The sequence below is a fragment of the Poecilia reticulata genome, linkage group LG21, assembly GCF_000633615.1.
Source record: "Poecilia reticulata strain Guanapo linkage group LG21, Guppy_female_1.0+MT, whole genome shotgun sequence".
Taxonomy (NCBI): Eukaryota; Metazoa; Chordata; class Actinopteri; order Cyprinodontiformes; family Poeciliidae; genus Poecilia; species Poecilia reticulata.
This window is the reverse complement of record NC_024351.1, coordinates 14,965,754-14,987,304: the sequence shown is the minus strand read 5'-3', so window position 1 is coordinate 14,987,304 and position 21,551 is coordinate 14,965,754. Positions and strand designations below refer to the sequence as shown.

The 21,551-nt window shown below is 40.4% G+C and overlaps 1 protein-coding gene across 2 annotated transcripts in view; it reads left to right on the top strand.

Annotated features, from left to right (window-relative positions):
• The first annotated feature begins 1,088 nt into the window (after window positions 1-1,088).
• Window positions 1,089-21,551, top strand: part of nkain2 (sodium/potassium transporting ATPase interacting 2) — a 93,954-nt gene continuing 73,491 nt past the window's right edge. The window contains exons 1-2 of one of the 2 annotated variants that reach the window (XM_008398094.2): window positions 1,089-1,237; window positions 2,999-3,287. In XM_008398094.2, coding sequence (XP_008396316.1) covers window positions 3,234-3,287 — 54 coding nt within the window. In that variant the 5' untranslated portion in view covers window positions 1,089-1,237; window positions 2,999-3,233. Of the gene's footprint in view, window positions 1,238-1,839; window positions 3,288-21,551 lie in introns of those variants that run through there. The other variant, XM_008398092.2, reaches the window with a different exon arrangement.

Below are 21,551 nucleotides of genomic sequence, written 5' to 3'. Positions count from 1 at the left end.
AGAAGAGGCTGAAGGATGAATGGGTGGATGCCTCGACACATGGCCCCAGGGAATCAGTCATTATACATGCAACTGTCACTCAAGATTAGAGGCATAATTAAACTCCTGTCGCACGGCGTGGGGCTCCGGAGTGTGCTGCGCGTGAACGTGTATTTGTTTGCGCACGCATCCATCCTTATACCTGGGAGTTGTTTTTCCGTGTGCGTGCGTGAGCGTGTGTGTGTGTGTGTGTGTGTGTGTGTGTGTGTGTGTGTGTGTGTGCATGCGTGGGAGGAACACACTGTGACAGAGATTGATGGTGAGGGGAAAGCAGGCCATTATGTTGTGTAGCTAAAGCACTGATACCCTCTCCACCTCAGTGTCTGTTTAAACTACTGGCCATATTATAGGCGTGGCACAATTGACCCCTGAAGCGCGCAGACTTTCACTGACTCCTCTACTTTTAAATTGGAAACAAAGTGGTCGATTTTATATGAATCTGGGCTTAATCCATAACTGGAGTGCCTGCTGCAGAAAAACACAGGACTGTAGAGTGAAATTAGGTGTCATTTACAGACGAGACACTCTAAAACGCTAGGCCAAGACAATTTCTAATTTAGAGGCAATCCTGGGCAAGTTTTTGACAAGCCAAAAAACTGTTCTTTATAGCTTTGATAGTGAAGCCTTGAGGTTTTTTTCTTTTCTTTTAACGGATAAATGTAAAATGGGGATGGATACGCAGTCTTTACAGTTCAAAGACGACCCTCTCCAGTCCCCAGTGAATCAGGGAGGCGACACACTTGATTCACCAGTTTATCATCAAGGTTCAGAGGGCCGTGCTCAGCAGCAGCTGCAAACCGAGCAAAAGAAGCATCTTTGCCCTGTCAATGTTTGTGTTTTGGAGAGTAAAAGAAGCCCACTGCTCCCCCGCAGAGCCGAGCATCAGCCTCAGCAAGTCAGCCAGCAGCAGCTACAACAGGGGAGAACCTCTTTAGGTTGCCCTTCAAAGTAAAAGCTTCACTTATTGGCTGTGGCACACGAGGAGGAAGAAAGGCGTCACCCTATTAGCTGAAGTTACCTACGTCAATTAAACAAGGGTAAAATTAGCATCGACAGCTACCAGGCAGCATTTGTCTGCTCGTTTGTTTTTCCACATCTTGAAGAAGGCGGCAGAAACCACATGAACGTCAGGAAATAGCTCAAACCTCAATTTGAACAAATATAAATTAATACTGACTCTGTCTCTGAGGTTACGAAGGTGAGTTTTTAGTTTCTAATTAATGTGGGTTGAACAAATTGCGGCTAATGACGCTCAAGGTTTTTTTTGTTGGTGTTTTTTTTGTGTGTTTGTAATTTTGGAGGTTAACACACACAGTACATAAACCACATTTTGACCTTTTTGTGAAAACTTTGGGTACTACAGTGTTTTTGCAATTCGATTAATAACTGTACTCATTTTCATCTGTTTTCATTTTCATCTGTACTCATTTTAAAATTCATCTGTCGACATTTACCTTGCAGATTATTTAAATATGTATATTTTAAAGCAACTCGTGCTGCATTATATTGACTAAAAACTCGGAGTAGCTTTAGGACTTTCAGGTCAGCCATCCAGCAGATTCTTCCAAGGTGGATGTTGAAATGTCCTACTTCAGGTAAATCACACAAAATACGCACCACTATTAAAGACAACCCCTTCAAGAAAAAAAAAACTGAACCACGTCAAAGCAGCGAAAGGACAAGTTACTCGTTCTAATGTCTGGAAAAAAAAAAGAAAAGAAAAAAAAGAATAATAACGCTGTCACATTCTGCACCTTTATTTTGTAAATCCGCACCAGAACAGCAGCATGGAGGCGTGCGGTTTGACTTGACAGATGGCAGGCGGGAGACGCTCCTCACGGCTGTCTCTCTCGGTCCGTTGGTCCATCCCGGTTCCCATTGTCTCCCCCTCCCCAGTTCTTCAAGACAAATCCTGAGACAAGAAACTGAACCCGGACGTCATTTGGCTCGAATCCGCTTTTGCGCGTCACGTCTGGAGACTTACTTTCGACCTGGAATTTAACAACGCGAAATTCTGCGCGTAATTCGGACACCAGTGTGTTTTTTTTCTTGTTGTTGCTTTTGTGTTTATTATTGTGGAAGTGTTTTTTTATTTTTATCAGAAAGAAGAAGGCTGGGGATAATCGGATGACGGTTCTCACCAAGAGAGAGAGAGAGAGAGAGAGAGAGAGAGAGAGAAAGCTGGTTGTGGACCTGAAGGGGAGATGATCCTAAGGAAGGGGACTCATTAGACAGAGGAGCCACAGAAATCATCTTCCAGGAGGCTGACATATATCAGGAGACCCTATCAACGCTTCCACGCTATACTGTCTGTCTGGATAAAGTCAGGACATTTAGTGGGAAAACTCGTGTGGAAAGAAGACAGCAGTGTTTAGGAGAGGATGTTGCCGCTACGTGCCCGTCCCCTGAGATAAGAAGAGGAGAGGAGCCCGTCTGTGCGTTGGGGAGGATTTAAAAAAAAAAAGAAAAAAAAGACAGATGCATGCCTGAACCACTTTCACTTGTTTCCTCCACCTGGAAACATATTACCCTTACCAAAGCAGGCAATCGGGGCTTTTAATCGGATTATTGAGCGAAAGATCTGAGAGATCAGTGGGAATATATCCAGCCAGTTCCACCATCTGTCTGGTGCTGTCCAGGATTGTGCCAATTCAGCAGGGATAACGATGAGATGAGCCCTGAACGGATTACCGGTCCAACTAGGTGAAGTCTGGAGGAGCCGAATGGACACAGCTGGAACATTTTCTCGTCAATGCAGTGGAGTTTTCATTTAGTTTACAATAGGAGAAGACCTGTTTGATTTTTCTCTCCACCTCCCCTGCTAAAGATGCTCATTGCCTGCCTCTTATTCAAGATAAATATTAACTTGTTGTCTTGAATTGTGCTAAACTGTCCTGAAGGGCCTCTTTCCACACTTGATCCCTGACCTGTGTGTTTTTTTTTATTTTATTTTTTAAAGGAGACCACTTATCAGGTTTTCATCTGGATGAAGTAGTCAGCCCTGATTGCTGTGAGCACCAGGGAGCACAGGGGCTGCGCTTTTCTCTCCGAGGCCCCCAGGCAGTGCCTCCACCCGGGGCTGCCAGTCAGCCAGACAGCCCCTCGCTGGAGGGGCGGGTGGAGGTGAAGGAGAGACTTTGGGAATTATCTAGAGTTTCTGGACCTCTGCATAGAAGAAGGAGGAGGAGGGGATCATGGGGTGTTGCAGCGGCAGGTGCACCTTGGCCTTCATCTGTGGCATGCAGCTGGTAAGTGCCGAGATTACCATTGATCCTGTAACGGAGATGATCGATCAGGAGGGAGAAAAGCGTTTTTTTTGTTTTTTTTTCTTTTTTATCTTGAAAGAGCTTGACAAACAATCTGTCATGGGGAATAAGTGGCAGGAGGATCCTAGATGTGGCGGGGAAGTGGGTGCATGGATTACTCAAAGGTTACAAATTCAGAAGGTAACAGGAGTGTAAAAGGTCACAATATAGGAGGTGAAATATGCTTTGCTGAGTTGCGAATGGGGGCCCGGGGAGGGAAAGGGGGACAGGAGTGAAGCAGGAAAATATCCAACGCAAAGCATCACCAGCTGCTTATCTGCTCCTTGGTGTACCGCTCTTTCTCCTTTCACCATCTGGGTCGTCTGGAAGTGGTACCAGGGTGGGATGGAGGGGCAGGGCTGTTTGCATGCATCCCCACCCGAAAACTCTGGAAATGATAACAAAGAGCTCCTTCGTGGTTTGGCAGGGACCTGCTGCTGTAATGCAGAGCACTTCATCAGTTTATGGGATCTTTCTCCTTTTTCTTGACAAATAAGATCAGATACAGAGACATGGCTGTAAAAATATTTAACTTGAGTGAATTTTTTTTATTTAAGGAAAATAATCCAGTGTTTATCAATAAGTTTTTTTTTTACAAGTTTCCTTTAAAATAAAGGTTTATTTGAAGCTCCAATTAGTATAACTTTTTTTTTTTTTGTTCCACCGGAGTATAAATCTGACACGGCACAGCAGCCTGTTTGTTTAAGCCATTGGTCACCGGACTGGGCAAGGATCCCTATTTATCTAGTCAACACGTGCAACAAAGTAGGACGGTGATGGCAGGAAAGAAGGACAAAAACTATGAGAACAGCAGCCATGTTTGGCATCTGGGCGAAAACCAAGTCTAAATAACAACCATTTGACACTAACCAGGTGCACCAGATGCCAACTGGTTGTTTGTGAGTGATAGCAGAACAAAGCTTTTCCTCCATCATTACAACCTTAAACGTGTGGAGTTTGCTGAATCTTACTGGGACTTTCACTGGATGTGTGGGGCTTTGGTTGAATGTGACTAAGATTAAGACAAAGATTGTTAGATTTGAATCTCTTGTAACGTTTGGTTAACTATAAACAGAAGAGCCTCATGCCCTGTAAAGTAGTGTTGCTGAATTGTTATGCTGTCGGTCTCCTTCAAATACCAAAACCTTATTGGAGTGCGTGACGTCAGGGAGTCTTCGAAACATCAGGAGATTTGAAATGAAAATGTGTAGTGGTTTGTGGCAAAAGTAAAACAGAAAATGGAAAAAGGTGATAATGGTACATGTAGCCAAATCAACAAAGAAATACTTAATCTGACACAAAATCAACCTTTTCAATGGCCGCCACATTCCCCAGAGCTAAATCCCATAGAACAGAGAGGAGCCAGTTCTCAGGATGATCGATGGAGATTCTGCAAAGAGGAATGTTTAAGAATACATCTCCCTCTTCAGAAGATGTCCTGCTGGCAAAATTATTGACAATAGGTTTGCCAAATTGTATCACTGATTTTGTTAAAAATTCTTCTGCAATAAACTGTGACTTTATTTTTTTTCATTGCACATCTTTACGACAATAAACGTGAACCTGCGTCTAAAAATTCAGTTGCTTTTCGATTTAAGAAAGGCACACACTCCCTTCTGCTCCGTGTCGGCTCGCCCTGCCTGCCAGTCTCAGAAAGCAACCTGCCAATCATCCAGCGTCGCCTCCCCGTTAAAGTTTGGAGCGGACCCACTTTCGGCCTGACCTCGGTTATAAAACGCGATCTTGCAAACAGTTTCATGTCGAACTTTGACCACAGGTCTGTCGTTGGGTCTCTGCAGGTGGGTCAGCAAACTGCTGCGTTTTGCACGTCTCCAGTTTGAACCGATGAACCGTGAAGTCAGACCCAGGCTCCTCATGGGAAGGGTTAGATCTCACTAAGTGGACGCCCGGGACAGATGAGCTAATAGAGCGATAGTGTTTGCAGCAGCATTCGGATGGGTGCTTTAACTGAAGCGCCTGCTGTTTGTGCATTCATTCATTCATTCACCCATTCCCTTTCTTTCCTTAAACCACTGCTGGAGGGATGCAGAAGTGGGAGCGTGCTAAATATGTTGTAGCACAAGTGGTGCTGGAAGCAGAGATTGCCCCACTTCGGGCCTATAAATAGTGTTATCAATTATTATTATTAGATGGCTCGGTTTCTAACGGATCTGAAATCAGCTCAGAGGCTCTCATGGAAAATCTTGAAAGTGATCACTAACTCTAACGCGGCCTCTAAATACCAGTGGAGCTCAAATCCATCACTATCATTAAACAACAGACTTGGAGAAAATGCAGTAGTGCTCAGTCAAGTGCACTCCCTCGCCTGAGAGCACGTCTCGAACAGGAAAACATCCGTGACAATGTTAAAAAAAAAAAATCTCTGTAAAATGTGTTTTAAGAGTGCGAGTTTCTTCTTTAAAATGGATAGCTTGTCCTGCTATTGTACAACAGATGCTAGTCGTTTCACATTCCTAAATAACAACCTAAGTATTTCTGAGTGTGAGTATTTTGAAAATGTGTTGCTTTTTTGTTTTGCCAAGGTTATGTCAGAAAGCAAGTATCTCTACAGTGCATTGTGTGTCTCTGTGTGTGTGTGTGTGTTTTTTTTCCACAGTTTCTTTCAAATAACATCTGAAAAGTGGGATGTGTTATGCATTTGAATCGAGCTCTCCTGAGTAAATAATTTGCAGAAGCACCTTTAGCTGCAAATACAGCTGCAATCCTTTGGAGTGTGTCTCCACTGTAAAATATCTTGTTTTTTTTGTATGTAAAATAACTCAACCTGAGTCAGAGTGGATGGAGAGCATCTGTGAGCAGCGATTTTCAAATTGTATAGCATACTACCAATTGAAATTAGGCTTGGACATTGACTAGGCCATTCTAGTCCCTTGGTTTTCAGGGCTTGCCGTCTGCCGTGTTTTAGATGTGTCACATCTCCAGCACATTTGAGTCAAAGGAAGGTTTTGAAGAGCATGCAACAGTTTCATTCCTTTTCAAGTGTTTCTTTTATTGGTAAAAAATAAAAGCTATTTTAAGTATGGACTAGCTGTAGCTGTTTTCACGCTGAATAGGAGTTGGAGAGATTCTATAAGTGCCATCTTGCCCACTGTAAGAAAGATACTGGAACATCACCTAATTTACTCTAAGCGTTTATGTGCATGACCCATATTGTGAGAAAAGACCCAACGCTGGGCACATTGTGACTTGAAAGACCACGACACAGCTGTGTCAGGGAACTTGTTTACATCAGAATGCTAATGATATCGCCTCATGCGGCGCACATACATGAAACACACCACTGTGCTGTAAATGGGGGTGCAGCGTGTTTCCGTCGGGGATATAATGGCAGCGCTCGCGCGTGTGCGTCCGTGCTTGTGAATGAGATTCTGTCACAGAGATAGTCATTGTGTCTAATGCAGTGGAACTAATGCTGTGCCACAGTCAACAACATGTTTTGCTCTGTTAACTGTTGTAATAGCTAAGCCGGCTGATACAACCGCTAGCTGAGCTCGAGGTCCAACGCTGCTGTATGTTTACAGCCAGGTGCGCGGTTAGCGTCGTCGCGGCTTTCCGCGGCTCCTCTTCAACACGTTTGTCCAAAAACCACAGTCCACTCTGTCCTTTGTCGAGAGCCACTGTGCTTTCAGTGGGTGAGGGACTTCTGAACAGGTGACCCAGCTGAGGAAAACCGAACAGTTCTGGTCAGAGTGTCTGAAGTAGTAGAACTGATGACCTATATAGCTAAACAGCACTTTTTCAACCCACCTCATTACCCAGGTTAATTGCTAAGACGCCATGTCACTACAGCTGAACAGGGATCAATGATCTGCGTTTGGGCATACATCTTCATGTGCAAGACGTTTGTAGTCTAACCAGCTGACTTTCTGCTTGGTTCAGATTTATATGCAGTAAGTTTATCAATTATTTCTAACATTACGAAGGGATTTAATAGAGTTGCAGTTTGCTTTTCTGCAACATGCAACTGTTAAGTCTTAATTGGTTGAAAAATCTACAGAAACATACTTTGTCTTTATTTGTCTCAACATTTGCATTTGAAACACTGTAAGCATCTAAAACTAGAGCCTGGAATCATAACAGGTGTCATCAATTACTCTGTTAAAGTTATTTTCAGTTACACTTTAGTAAATAGTTTGAGGTAAACCTTTTGTCCTACACTATTATTGCCACTTTTGTAGCAATGGAGTTGCAACATTTTTTATTTTATGTCCTTTATTTATTTATTTATTTATTTATTTATTTATTTTTTGCCCTTCATTGTGTAACTTTTGTTACCCGCCCTCAAATACACATGAACTACTGAATGCATTTAAATAAAACTGCTGATATTCTGTCTTGGCATGATACCAAAATTATTAGTCTCTCACTTGAACACCCCTTGTATGATGCTCTGGAACACCTTTAGTTGCAGTTTTCTAACCGTGAATAAGCCCCGTCTCTTTCCTTGTACTGGATTCATCGACAGTGGCTCTTGCCAATTATAGAGTGACTCATTCACACATGTGGAAATCGTCAATCATTTCTAATTGTGGATACCAACTTGTACATGATCCCCTGTGAGTCACTTTATTTGACTCTCAGGTGTTTATTTTGTCCCAACATTAAAACCAATGGAAACACGGCTCATGTAATGAAAAATCAACCTTTTAATCCACCATCAGAGCAAACGGCTAATAATGTGTTGGCCTCTCCGAATGGTCTTTGGTCTGCTGCCATCGCCTGACAGGTTGTCATTCTGCAAGGTGACTGCATTGGTTTGTTTGATCCAGTTAACCGTGGCTGTCTGAGATTTTAGTTTCATTCATTTCAGTCACAAGGTGAGAGCTCTCCTAAAGGAAAAAATATACTGTCAGAAAAGGATTGCAAAGAGTGTAATTTAATAACGACAATAATAAAACAATTCTCTAAGAAACCCCAGTTTGGACGAGGAATCCAACCAGAGGACTGCCAATCAAACAATAATTATTGTTCAAGGTCTGTTCGCAAGAATCATAAAACCCTGAGGTGAATATTTTTAGTGTTGTATCTTAAATTAGCAGCTTTTGCTTATTTTTGTAATTAAAAAGAAATAACTTAATTTAGAAGTTTTTCCCAGGTAACTGTTGCTGCTGTCACTTTTGCCAGCGCACACAAAAATATGGGCTGCGTGTAGATATTGACAGAGGCACAAATGACAAAATGTATGTCATTCTGGTTCTGAAGCTGAGAAGATAGTAAGGCGGACAGCAAAGCTGACTTGAAGATAAAACCTTGTTCTGTGGAGGTAAATGAAAGAATCTGTACCATTGATCCTAAATCCACTAAGTTTTGAATCTGCTTCACATAAAAGTTTGAAACAGCAAAGCGAATCGTCCAAAGGCTTCAAATCAAACCTCTAACTTCTATCTGTACAGTATTTCATATCTTGGATTTTTTTTGTTCCCTGAAGACAGTTGCCAGTATCGAACAATGTCCTCCTACCTAGTAAGAAAAGATAAGGGAAAACTTGCTGCTCCCGCTGGCAAAAGCATGTTCATTTTTTAACTTTGTTGCAAATCCTTGGACCTTTGATCAAGAAGTTGCGCCCAGGAATTGTTTTGTTCAATTCAAAGTTAAACATTGTAAAAACCCAACAAACAGAGCATAAAAATAAACCACAAGGACAACTTTGGGGGAAAAAAATCAACTGTCGGTAAAGGAGATCTGTTAAAAATAAATTGCGATTTAAAAACTATTGGCTTAGGTTCCTTAAGTTCAAAAATTGAGTTTAGCCGATTCGAGTGAAACCATGTTGCATATTATTGGATTGAATAGAAAGTAAGTTCTCCTTCTGCACAACTCGCATCTCTGTCATATAAGCTGGTAGCAGTACACTGATGGTAATATTACAAAGGGCCCACCAATCCCTGTACTGATGGGGTCCATTTGTCTACTTGGCAACAGCAGAGAATGGATTCTGATTGGATGCTTTCAAATGAAGGTGGAAATTCCAGCACTTACCGAAAAGCCTGTTTCAGTTGCATCATTCCTTTAGAAACTAAGTATATTTTACTTTGAAAAAAGTCGTATTTTTGTAATATTCTATTTTTTTTTGGTTAAATGAAGAAAAAAATCTTTATCGGGTCTAAATCCTACTCTAATAATAAAGGAACGAGACACATGTGAGCCCTTTAAGTGCTCGTACATTAATGCTGTCAAGAACAAAACCACAGAGTTATAAAACTGTGTAATCCGATAATTAACCCAAACCGTCCAGTGGCCAAACCAAAACCAAAGACAAAATCATAAAGATTAATGGAACTGAACAGAACAAACAGACTGTAGCAGATCAGATGGTGTTTACACCGACACCTTTCCTCTCTCTCACACACACACACACACGCACACGCAAGCAGAGACATTCCTCAGCACTGGTGACTCACCGTCTGTGTCCGTGGTGGAGGTCCTCTTGGCTATATCGGTCCACATCTCCCACCAGCAGCTGTCACAAAAGCGATGACTCAATTGTCCAGCGGCTCAGCAGGGGGGAGTAATAATGTCATCAGACGTCTCACGGGTGCATAACGTTGACACAGCTATAATTGTGCTGCGTGCGTGCATGCGTGTTAATGAAATGGTGTAAATAAAACGAAATTACAAGCTTGTAGCTCCGTGTCTGGAGCATTTATAGTGGTATGATAAATTATAATGCAGTGTCAAAAGAGACAATTAATGTTCAGCATACAAAACTATGTATGTCACATGCTTGTTTGAGACAGTCATACCCGAATTTGCCCGATAATTAATTTTTACGTATGTGCATAATGTACAGCGTGATTATTGGACACGGGAAACTTAAATCCAGACGCGCAGAGTGGGCCACAGGCTATCTCAGTCGCAGTGTTTGTCTGTCAGTGGAAGTACATTCCTGTGACATTTCCACCACTGAGGGACATAATGAATAATTTACATCTTGGAAGTGACATGAATGCAGAAATGGCATCTCTCTGGCAGTGCTGATTGTAGAAACAGTGACTGTGCAAGTCCTTCTAGAACCCAGAAATTGATCTAACGAAAGAGAAAACAGAGAAAAATTATATCTCCCTTTTTGTCTTTTTAAACAATACAGGGAAACATCATTTTGCGTCAGTTAGGAAAGGAAATAAGACTTCCCGCTGAATTTGCTTTATTACCTCAGAAGTGATTTGGTACAAATTGACAGTTTAACTTTGTTATTGCAGCTTTTTACAAAAGGTCCCTCCACCCGGCCGAATCCGAACTCTACTCCCAGATAATTTGTTTTTATCGGAGATACTCGGTCGCCTGTTATTTTGCAATCAGCATTCCTCTTGTGCTGTTCACATTATAAAGCGTATCCACTTTAAGTGTGCTTGAGTCAAAAGCAAACGCGGCCCCCATCTCTGTGGAGACTAGCATAATCTTTACTCTTCCCTCCTCATTGCAGCAATGTAAGGAGATAAAGAGGCTTTCCTATCTTTTATGTACGACACCGCATTCAACAAGGCCCCCGCACAATCTCAGCTCTGACTCTATAGATTTCCTGTCGCGTTCTCCTTTTCACAGCTCTAATTTGTCAGCCTCTCTCCCCCCAGGTCTCAATCTCTTTATACGTGCCCACCTTTCGTGCCGACACCTTCCTGGCCGTTTTTATGTCTTTATTTATCTCCACCTCATCTACTTTTCTTCACGAGGAATGCAGCCGCCGCTCCTCGACCAGTGACTTGACTGGCGGCTCGTTCAAATGTGCTCGAAAAGAGTCTGTGCACAAAACAAGTTTCCTCTTGCCGGTGCTGATGAGGTGCATGTAGCTGGAGCGCCAGAGCGCAAACCTTTTTAGATCCCTGACAGCTCCATTCCTATTCTCAAGGTTGCTGCTTCTGACAAAGGAATGTTGCGCTTTCCTGGCTTCCAGTCGTCAACAAAGAACCAGATTCCTGCTTTTATTTAAAATAGGACGCTTTTTTTTTTGTTTATTCCTGAGTTTTAGGTTTTCCTCTTCCTCACTGGAAAACGTACGTAACAAATGAGAGTTAACTTTGCGGTGATATATTAGTAAATGTTAAAATTTAGTACATGTATAGAATATCCAAGGAAAATATAAGCAAGTATTTCTGTCTTTCTTATGCCTCTTATCATAGTTATCTCACACCAGCAACACAGAAAGTGCTCAATAGTATGTTACACACATGCTGCCTGCTTGGCTAAAATAGGCTTTGACCCCCTGTGTTGAGTTTGGACCAACACATATGGCACAGATGGATAATGACGGCACAAAAAGCCTGGGCTGAATGGGTCATATGAAAAGAGGTCTGAGTCATCTGCATCATATTGCAGCATTTCAACATTCAAAGTGCACCCGAGTACTTGGTTTATGTAGTAATTTAAAGCTTTTCAAGCCTTAATGGAGCCTGTCTATACATTGCATTCTTAGCAACCGCATGCAAGGCTCTGAGAGACCGCTATTAGAGTCTTATATTTGTTTTTTTTTACCTGTTTTGTGGCTAACAAGTGACCATTTCCAACATGATTTAGTATTTCTCCCCCTCCCCCCCACGTTCATTATCATTTGTCTAAAGGTTTTATTTAGACATGTCACGACTCCTGCAAGCTTTCGTTGCTCAGCTCGTTTGCAGGTTTTTCAGAATACAGAGACGAACACAAAAGGTTTCAACTAGCCTGCCTCATTCGTCATTACAACGCAGAGGTAATGTTGTTGCTGCACTAATTATTCCCACAGATTTACATCTGCAGTGGCTAATCTCTCCCCAGATGGTAACTCTTCTATTGACTGTCAGCTTCTCTGAGATATTTCAGGGCACAGTGCACGGCCACCGTCAGCTCAGACAATGCATCACCTCTGCTCCAGCTATCGGATACTTTTAATTACTTAGCTGGAACATCTGCTTCCTATACTTAAAAAAAAAATGCTTGCAGTCAATGAAACTAATTCTCCTTTTCTTAGTTGGCAGTATTGATTTTGCTCTGTTGTGCTTCTTGCACCCACATGTGCCTATTTATTTTATAGTTGCATACTTCACACAAATCAATGGCTAAATTGACAGTTTTATATATCTGGAGCATTGGTGGACAAGCTCTACACTGCAACTTAGTCGAAACTGGTTAGTATCAGTAAAGATCTCTGCAATTGTAAAGTTTCTTGATGATCTCAAAAGACCCAATATATCTTTCTGCCCTATACCATATGGGGTTACTTTAGATGGATTTCCCTACTGTGCTGCACAATAACTGACCCGTGTGATTGTTAAATATGACTCGCTTATTGATCCCCAAACAGCTAGTTAAGTTCTCAATTTCAATTAGTTCAAAAAACCTGCTGTTGGAACAAAATGCAGTCAGATATAATATTTCTACCTTTATTTCTACCATCTGAAGACTAACCGTGTTCTAAAAATGACCTCTCTCATGATCCGTCCTTGGATGCCTTGTGGCTGTATGCACTCATAACCATGTTATCATCGGAGCGCCGAGACGCCGTCTCGGCTTGTTGTATCATATTTAGATTCATTAATCACTGTGACAACGACAGAATGTTACACCAAGCAATGCTCGTGTTCCAGTGGCATTTATTGATTTTCAGGCACGTCTTCTTTCTGAAAAGTCTTAAAAGAACTTTTAATTGCATCTCTGTGCATTATAACAATCACAAAGCATCTATTTCAGAAGCTAACAGATGAACCGAAGAATATTTTATTATGAGATGGATCAAATGTGATGCTCATGTAAATGAATGGAATATCGTGGTTTGTTTTATTTGCACTCAGACTTGGTTTGCCTGGTCATTTCTGTCTGCTTTTGGTTAGATTGACAGAGAAATCAGCAGCCTTATTAAGGACATACTAAACGGCAGCATTATGCGAAATTAGGAACACTGCAACGTGCTAAGTTTAACAAGGAGCGGACTCAGTTGATTTATCCAGTTAATATTGGAACTTAGCATCCAAATAATTGGAAGGACTACGAGCAGCTGATAAGAATGCCAATTTTGTTGCTGGTATGCAAGTATTTAAGTCTTTTCATTTTAACGTTTCTATTTAGATGTGATTCAGAGGAACCAACAGGAAAACTAGAGTCCACAGACTGAAACGAGACCATCCCATTTTCTGTTTCCGTACAGTGAGCAACAACTTTGAGTAGAGGCTGATTGATGGTGTTTTTTATTGCCCACTTCTGATGCTGATGTTTAAAGACTCATGCAGCTAATAGTTGATGTTCCAAGAAGACTTTTTTTTTTTTTTTTTACATCCACCTTCATTTGGCCACTTTTTAGCAAAGACACGTGTGCAGTTCAATCATCTTTATCGCAGCTCATTCAACTGAACCGCCAACACTTTGAAACCAGAAAGTTTTATTTATTTATTTTTCATTTAACAGATTAACTGACAGATCTTGACTTATGTAGACTGCAAAAAAGGGTCCCCATTCAATTTGTAAGAGTGTAGCGCAATCAAAGACATTTGTTCTGTTGAGATGGATTATTATATGAAAGATCTGACTTTGTGTTTATCTTGATGCAGATTTTATTACAAAGTGAATGAACACCCTTGAGCTATGTTGCTTCTAAAGGACTTGTCAGCACCAGCTACTGTGCAGAGCTTCACTTTTCCTTTTTTTTTTTGTTGGGGAGGCATACATATAAAATACCCCCTTCCATACGTTTTAAAAATAACATGTTACTCTCAGGGGACACGGTTGCAACTCTTGTAAATTCATATAAAGCCTTCCAGAAATGTTATAAATGTATGATTATGTATCAGAGCTGGCACTGTCATTTCAGAGCCGCCTGTAAAACCGTGGAAGAGTGGAGTCGGTAGAAAGGAAAACCTTTTTGTTCCACACTGAAAAGCTGACTCAATCTATATTCTTCTGCAGCTCAATGAAGGCTTTAAATGTGATCCCTTACTACACAGTTGAATTGTTTGTTTTATAGAGTCGGTGATCCTGACATGCATATTGTCAAATCACTTTCACAGCATAGACTATTGTCGTGCTTGTAGAGCAATCCATTATGTCATTTTATGAATGTAAATGATTCTATGACTTTGAGGACATATTTTCAGGCAGTTATCTGCTTAAAAAAAGAGTGCATCTTCACTCTTTACACATTTTAGATTTAAGATATAGTCTCCCATGACTTGTTTCGATAATGACAAATCGAAACAAGTTTTTAGCCATTTTTGCAAAATAGTTGAAAATGTCAGCATTTAACTTACCGGATATTTTAGTAAAAAATCCCTTTGCTATGACGCTTTGTTCCAATTTGTTCATTTGCGTCTGATTTCCACTTATCCCGAAGAACCTTCTGCACCTCGATTGAAGCCAGCCTGTTGTAAATTTATGATTTAGAATGGATTAAGCTTATCTATACAGCTTCTCACTTTAAGCAGAGCATATCAGAGAAGATACTATGCAATGAATTCAAAAGAGATGCCTGTAGGCCTTTGAGGCCGGATTGTGTGTCAAAGGGAAAGATGCAAAAAAAAAAAAAAAGATTTCACAGCACTGAGGATCCCCAAAAGCACCGTGGTTTTGTTTGTATGGAAACAGAAAGAGTTGGACTCTCCCTAGACTACTCTGAATAATCATGGGTAACGAGCCTGGTCACAAAGGTGACCAAGAACCTAACGGGGCTTTAGGGAAACTATCCATGAGGTCACCCATGGCAACTGCCTTCCAGCAATTAGACCTTTATGATAGTGTCTGGTCTGACATGGCATCTTGCTTAAATTTTGCCAAGACAGAAGGTTATCAGAGAATGAGAAATGACATACTGTGAACTGATGGGAGAAAAAAAAAATAGAACTTTTTGTTCCTAAATCCAAGCATCATTGCCTGGCTAACAACAGGAGTGAGCTGGAGAGAATGTGCAAAAAGGAATGGGAGGAAAAGTTAAAACTTTCTGGATCCAGTGTAACCTCAAATTGTGAAGTGAGTTTTTTAAATTCATTATTTATTTCCTAAATTACTTTGTCAAATACAAAAATTAATGACAAAAAATAGCATTTTCTGAGGTTGTACAGTCATATTCGATGCATTGTAATATGCATTCCAATGAGGCTCATTAGTCAGACTAAAAGTAACCTTTTGAAGGCAGGTGTTTTCATTAAGCCCCACATTTCTGAATGAAAACGTTTTGAATTGGTCTGATGAAATATTCTAATCTGAACTGTTGTGTTTTAATCAGCTGTTGGCGTAAAATTGTACCTAAGAAATACGGGCTTGGAAATATCCGTATGCGTGTATTCATTTACAGTTAACTTCTAAAATGACCTTCAGAAATAAATGTCTCGATAAAACGCATGTACATTGAGCATGACTGGCTTTCTGTATTTGTTTTATGTAAAGTGATTTACTGAGCTGAAATTAAACACATCTGACTGATTAAAGGAATTCATTTTTCACCTTCCATTTGAAAAAACAAGCCGCTTTAACCGAGGTTGTAAATGAATAGTTCTAATGAATCCTTATCACCCTTCAAATCCTGTTAAAAAGATTAAAACCTCATGCAGAAAATGTTTTTTGTTGGTCCAGAAATTACTATTCTAAAATAAAAAAAAATATTAAAATGATGATTAGAAGCATGCAAACAGAAGCATTTTTGCAAACATCTCTTGACAGATTCAGAGCAAAACACTACATCTCCATCTCAGTGTTAAAAGCTGAGGAGTACCAAATAATTAAGAGTGTGAATCCTGTTCTTATTTTTATACTTCAAACGTACTGGATGGAGTAGCTAGTGCATGATACAGTGGGCGGTAGTGTAAAAACGGCCAAATGCCTACAGCGTACATGTAAAACCTGACAAAATTGATTTTAGAATTTGTAAATGTGTTTTTCAGAGATTTAATCATATATCCAGTTCATTAAATAGGACTATGTCAGGTGTCTGGGCTCACAACAATCAGACGAGATGTTACGTCTACAAAAAACTAACACTAACAATGTCCTCTGTGTTTTTACAAATAGAACAAAGCTTTCATAAATTTCAAAGTGTGTTTTAAAGAATCCACAGTATGTTCATTGTGAAATTATCCAGATCAGGTACGGATCAAATGCAGTCCAGTCTAATTAAAAGCCAAAATTGGCATTTTGTTTTGCACCAACAGGAAACTCCAATAGCAGATGGTGTTTCTTTAGAACTGGTCAGTCATGGTACTTCACCTATAAGTCCTTCGTTTCTTGTGGCAGTTTCTTTTTTTCACCCAAAACTCTGAAATCAAAATCACTTTTGGGGCCAAATCAATGTTTTTATATCTGAGTGAAGTTTTTATTATGATGCATTCGATTTGTCTCGGAAGCTGAAGCTTAGAAATGAGGTCACACCAAAGTTGAGCCTGTTCTAGTTTACGTCTGAAAGCCAGTGGGATTTGATTGTTGTTATATCCTGAGGAACGTAGCGCAGAATTTGTTTCCGTTTATGCACATGGAAGAAAGTGAGTTGTTGCTCCGTGTGTCAATGGTTTAATGAGATGCGAAATGTGAAAATAAAAAAAGTTAATGAGATTAATATCAGAAGATTGTTATACCCATCTTAATTTTTTTGCTTCCAGGCTTTACTCATCCTGTTGTTGTTAACTGCTTGTTCCGGGTAATAGTCTTTACTCATGGATACCAAATTGAAATACACCTGCACCAAATAAATGATCTTGATCCAATTTAGCAAAACAGAAAAAGGTGCATAATCCGGTGATTTGTGCTGAATTCTTTTTATGGTCTTTTCTCTTTGCTGCCACTTAGCAGACGTTCTCCGGCGTCTTTCACACAATCTTTCAATTCTACTTTCGGTGAATTAATCATATTTAACTTCTTTTTTATGTTCCATCAACTAAATGATTTGCCTTTACTGACTTTTAGCTATTTGCAGAGGTTTCTGTATCCTTTTTTAGGTATTGTTTATTTCCACTTTTTAATCTTGGTTTATGTTTTTCTACTTTTACCAGATGCTTTTTTTTAACTTGACCTGGATTATTATTTACTCATATGTGACTGTTAATTTTTTCAAAGACACTGACATTTTTTTATTTTTTTTTATTTTTACAATATAGTGCGATTATTAACACTAACATCACAGATGGTTTCATAGCTACACATCATATCTGCTAATTAGAAGTTTCAATGCAAATTTCCCTAATTTGCAAGTTGGCAGTGACCACCCCATTTCATAATATCTGTTCTTAAATTGCAGAACAATGTGTGATTGTTTTTTTTTGTTTGTTTTTCTGAAACACAAGGGATTGTATGGAAAACATTGAGAAGCATCACAGTTAAGAAAACGGTTAAATGGTCGGTCTGACTTACTGTGACTTTAAATCAATCAGCATTCAATCACAGAAAGTGGCACTTCGACCCCTTCACTCTGTGAATGCTCTTAATCAGCAGAACTCCGATTGTCTCTACGAGGTTCTAAAGACGTCTCGTGTGGTCCATAAAAAAGGCAGTAAACTTCCCTTTCAGAGCATGACAGTTCTTAGACTGCTTTCAGCATCCACAACACTTCACTGGTTACATGACGGCTGATTATTATGGTGTCTGAAAATCTGGGTCATGAGTGCCGTGTGGAGGAGTTGGATAGTCACAGTAGTTTATTTATGAAAATGGTCCATGCACATTTGCATTGTTTGGTCATCAGAGAACTTAAAATAGCAGTGACCACACTCGGTTCATTTTAAGATGCTGAGGAGGAAAACAAAAAGTAAAAAAAAAAAAAAAAAAAAAAATGTTGGGAAGAACATGTTATCTCAAGGCACTTTAAAAAAAAAAACAGTCTAATTCAATCCTAGATCCTTTCCTATTTCACCTAGTTGTAAAATAATAAATTGTCAAATTGGTTAAAAAAATTCTTTCTAAACCCAACATATTGCATCGAGCCAATAACTTTGCAGCAAATCCTCATACATGCATGTAGTGACAGTGGAAAGAAAAACTCCCCTTTAACAGGAAGAAACCTCCTGCAGAAACTGACTCGGTGTGAATGGCCGTCTGCCACGACCAACGGGGAGTTCGAGAGACGGAGCTCGTACACAAAAAAGCAAAAGAAGCACTCATCCAGGAATATTTCTGTCTTTCTACGTTGGAGAAAAGTAGAAAGTTGGCGGCAGTAGCAGCTCTTTTATCGGCTTCATCTAGGAGAGAAACACTAAAACAGATGGGCTCTGAGCCATTTTTCAAGAGTACCGTATAGGACAAAAGAGCACAGCAAAAGCTCAGTCGATAGCTTTGTCTACAGAAGAAGTGGTTATACAGCGTGTATAAATATCTTACAATTGTCACATGGCTCATAAAAAAAAACTGCTTTGATCGTCACAGAGTGGTCAGCTCAGATTACTCAGTGAAATCTGATATAAAATTACTGTGCAATGCATATATTTAGAGACGTCACTGATGGAAAATGTTGAAGGTGCTACTCCCTGACAGCGGAGGTTAAGAATCCTCCCAGACTGAGTGTTGTGATACGACAGCCAACAGGCTGCAGAACCAACCTGTGCATCATGATCATGACCAGCTTCACAGTCAGGTGAGGTTGTACATGGTAAATGACCTGCACATGTGCAGTACTTTATCAAGTCCACAGGACCCCACAGTGCTTCACACTACATTCAGTCATTCACACAGATTCACCGCCCCGGAGCGGTTTGGTTTTCTAGATTCAGAGACTTGGAAGCAGTTCTAACCTTGTGTGAAGAGGACATGATCAATAGTCCGATTGCTCAAAAAAAAGATTCCTTGGCAGAAAGAATCTGTGTTTTCAGCGGATTCAGATTTTTAAGTCACCTTTTTTTTTTTTTTTTTTTTTTATTTAAACTTGCTGGATTTTACAGTGCATCAACGCAGACTGATTTGGCGACAAGCAAATTGAAACGACAACATGATGCAGAGGTCATGTGCTGAATTTGAGTGCACGATAGCAGAGGCGCGTAGAGCCGCAGAGATCCGTATCAACGGTGCTGGAAGCTGACCTTGTGTGTGACCACCACAGACAGATGAGCTGGGATTCTGTTTGGTCAAACGCTGCCTCAGTATTTATTTACACACAGGCAGGGAGCTTGTTTTTTTTTATTTTTATTTTATTTCCTGCTGCTTTAGTTTATTACACCTCAAACTTTGTTGCTGACTTTTTCTTTACTTTTTTTTTTTATTAAGTCCCTTCTGAAGGTGAGAGTTACGCTATTTCTCTCTAAGAATTTCTATCCTTTTACATCAAATTACTCTTCAAATCATAAAGGGCAAAAAAAAAAAGAAAAAATAGAGCCTTGAGTTTAATTACACTTAATTATGAGAGATCAATGTGACGAGTGTGAGACACACACCTTCTGTTTCGGGGTAAAACCGAATTGTTCTCCGAACAGTGCTGCTGTTTTGCTGAGCTTAATACATTTTGCGAGACACTTGTTCAGCAAAGAGGAGTTTAGAGTTATCAGGACTGTATATGCAGCCTAGAAAACAAGATGAATGAGTCACTGGGTTTCCAGGTGGGAGTAGTAATATCGTTTTGTTTTGAGAATTTTTCTTGATGCGTGCTGCAGAATTAAATTCTATTTCCACCACCAGCGACAAACCGCATCTCATCTTATCTTGGCGGCAAACATCATCTAATGCTGTCTGAAAGGTTTTTCTTACAGGCTTACCGCGTGTAATGCTATAAACTTGTACATTTCTGCTGTGTCCCTTTTCATTCTGTTCACAGTCTTTCTTTCTTATGCTGCCCTCCTGTATGTTTTACTCATGTAGTAAATTCCCCCCACCCCCCTTCATCTTTCATTGTTTTCCTCAAGGCCATTCCTTTTTCTGTTGTTCCTTATTCTCCCTTTCACTGTTCTGCAAAGTCTCTCTGGGGACACTCGAGTTGCTCAGGGAGTTGTGGAAACAATGTCTGTGTCTGCATCCTGTAGGGACAGCCTTTTGTGTAGTTGTCAGCTCGTGTATCTGTGTGTGTGTGTGTGTGTGTGTGTGCACTTGTGTGTTTCCATGCACGGACAACGGAGGTTGTGGAGCGTGATAAGTCGTGCCCCAGAAGCTCTTCGACTGGGAAAAGATGCCAAGGGATTGAGCCTTATAAGAAGGGATTGTTGGATGAAGCAGCATTAATGTGTGGGTGTGGATCAATACTGACATTTGAATGAATGGATGAATGAATGGATGAATGAATGAAGGAGATGGGCTGGGGCCATGTGATTTAGCAAGTCGAGGACAATAATAAAGAGGAATGAAGTGATGATGGATAGAAAGTGAAGATACAGAGTACAGTTGAGACCAGATATTGACGTAGATTCCTCACTTTGTGTCTGTAACTAAGCCTTTCCTGATATTGGTTCTCAATGGCTGCCAAATGCCAGAATCATGACAGAGAATGTCTTCAAGCTCAAAGGTATGTATATACATTTTCTTAACATTTGCCTTTTTAAACTATATGACTCGGCTATCCCTCCAATGATGGACTTTTGGCGCGTTCCTCCTGTCAAAGCTGCCAGTTTTGTGGGACACCTTCCTCATGTGGACCTTTCAGCTTTACGTCTGGATCTGCTTCTCGCTAATTTTTCGGTGCACTTTGAATGACAACATATAATGCCATTAAACACTACTTCAAAAGTCTTCATTTTCAGGTCAAACCGTATGCATTCCAGCAATACATTATTGAAATTTGTTATATTTAGGATTAAGAAAATTGGATGTTTATTCTACATTCCTCTGTGTCTTCATGTACGCTCACAAAAGGACTTGTTGACGGTGCAATCTTTTTTTTAAATCTAATTTTCTTAGTCAGTTTGTACCTTGCTTAGCACAAGTCTGGGTTCTGCAGAACCATTTACCACAAAGGACTGAGCCTCAGCGTTGGTAAAATGTAAAAATACTGTGGAGATTGGTCTCCTTACACGCTGTTCCTCACACCGAGGAGATTATCATGCGACTCTGTGGCGGAAAGTTTTGCTGAAACCGACTGCTTCAGCTTTGTCACTCGAACTTCGACATATGGCGCTGTGAGAAACACGCTGGGCACATCATCTGTTGCTTTTGGAAGGACTGTCCACTTCTCTCTGTGAATATTATTTTTTATTCTTCTTCTTAACAGCTACTGCTCACAGAGCCACAGACAGATTTGATGGGATGGCTTTACAAGTTGGCACAGTACAACATTTCCGTGGTTACGTGCAGTTGTTAGGGGAGTCGGTGCAACCTTAACATTTAAAAAGG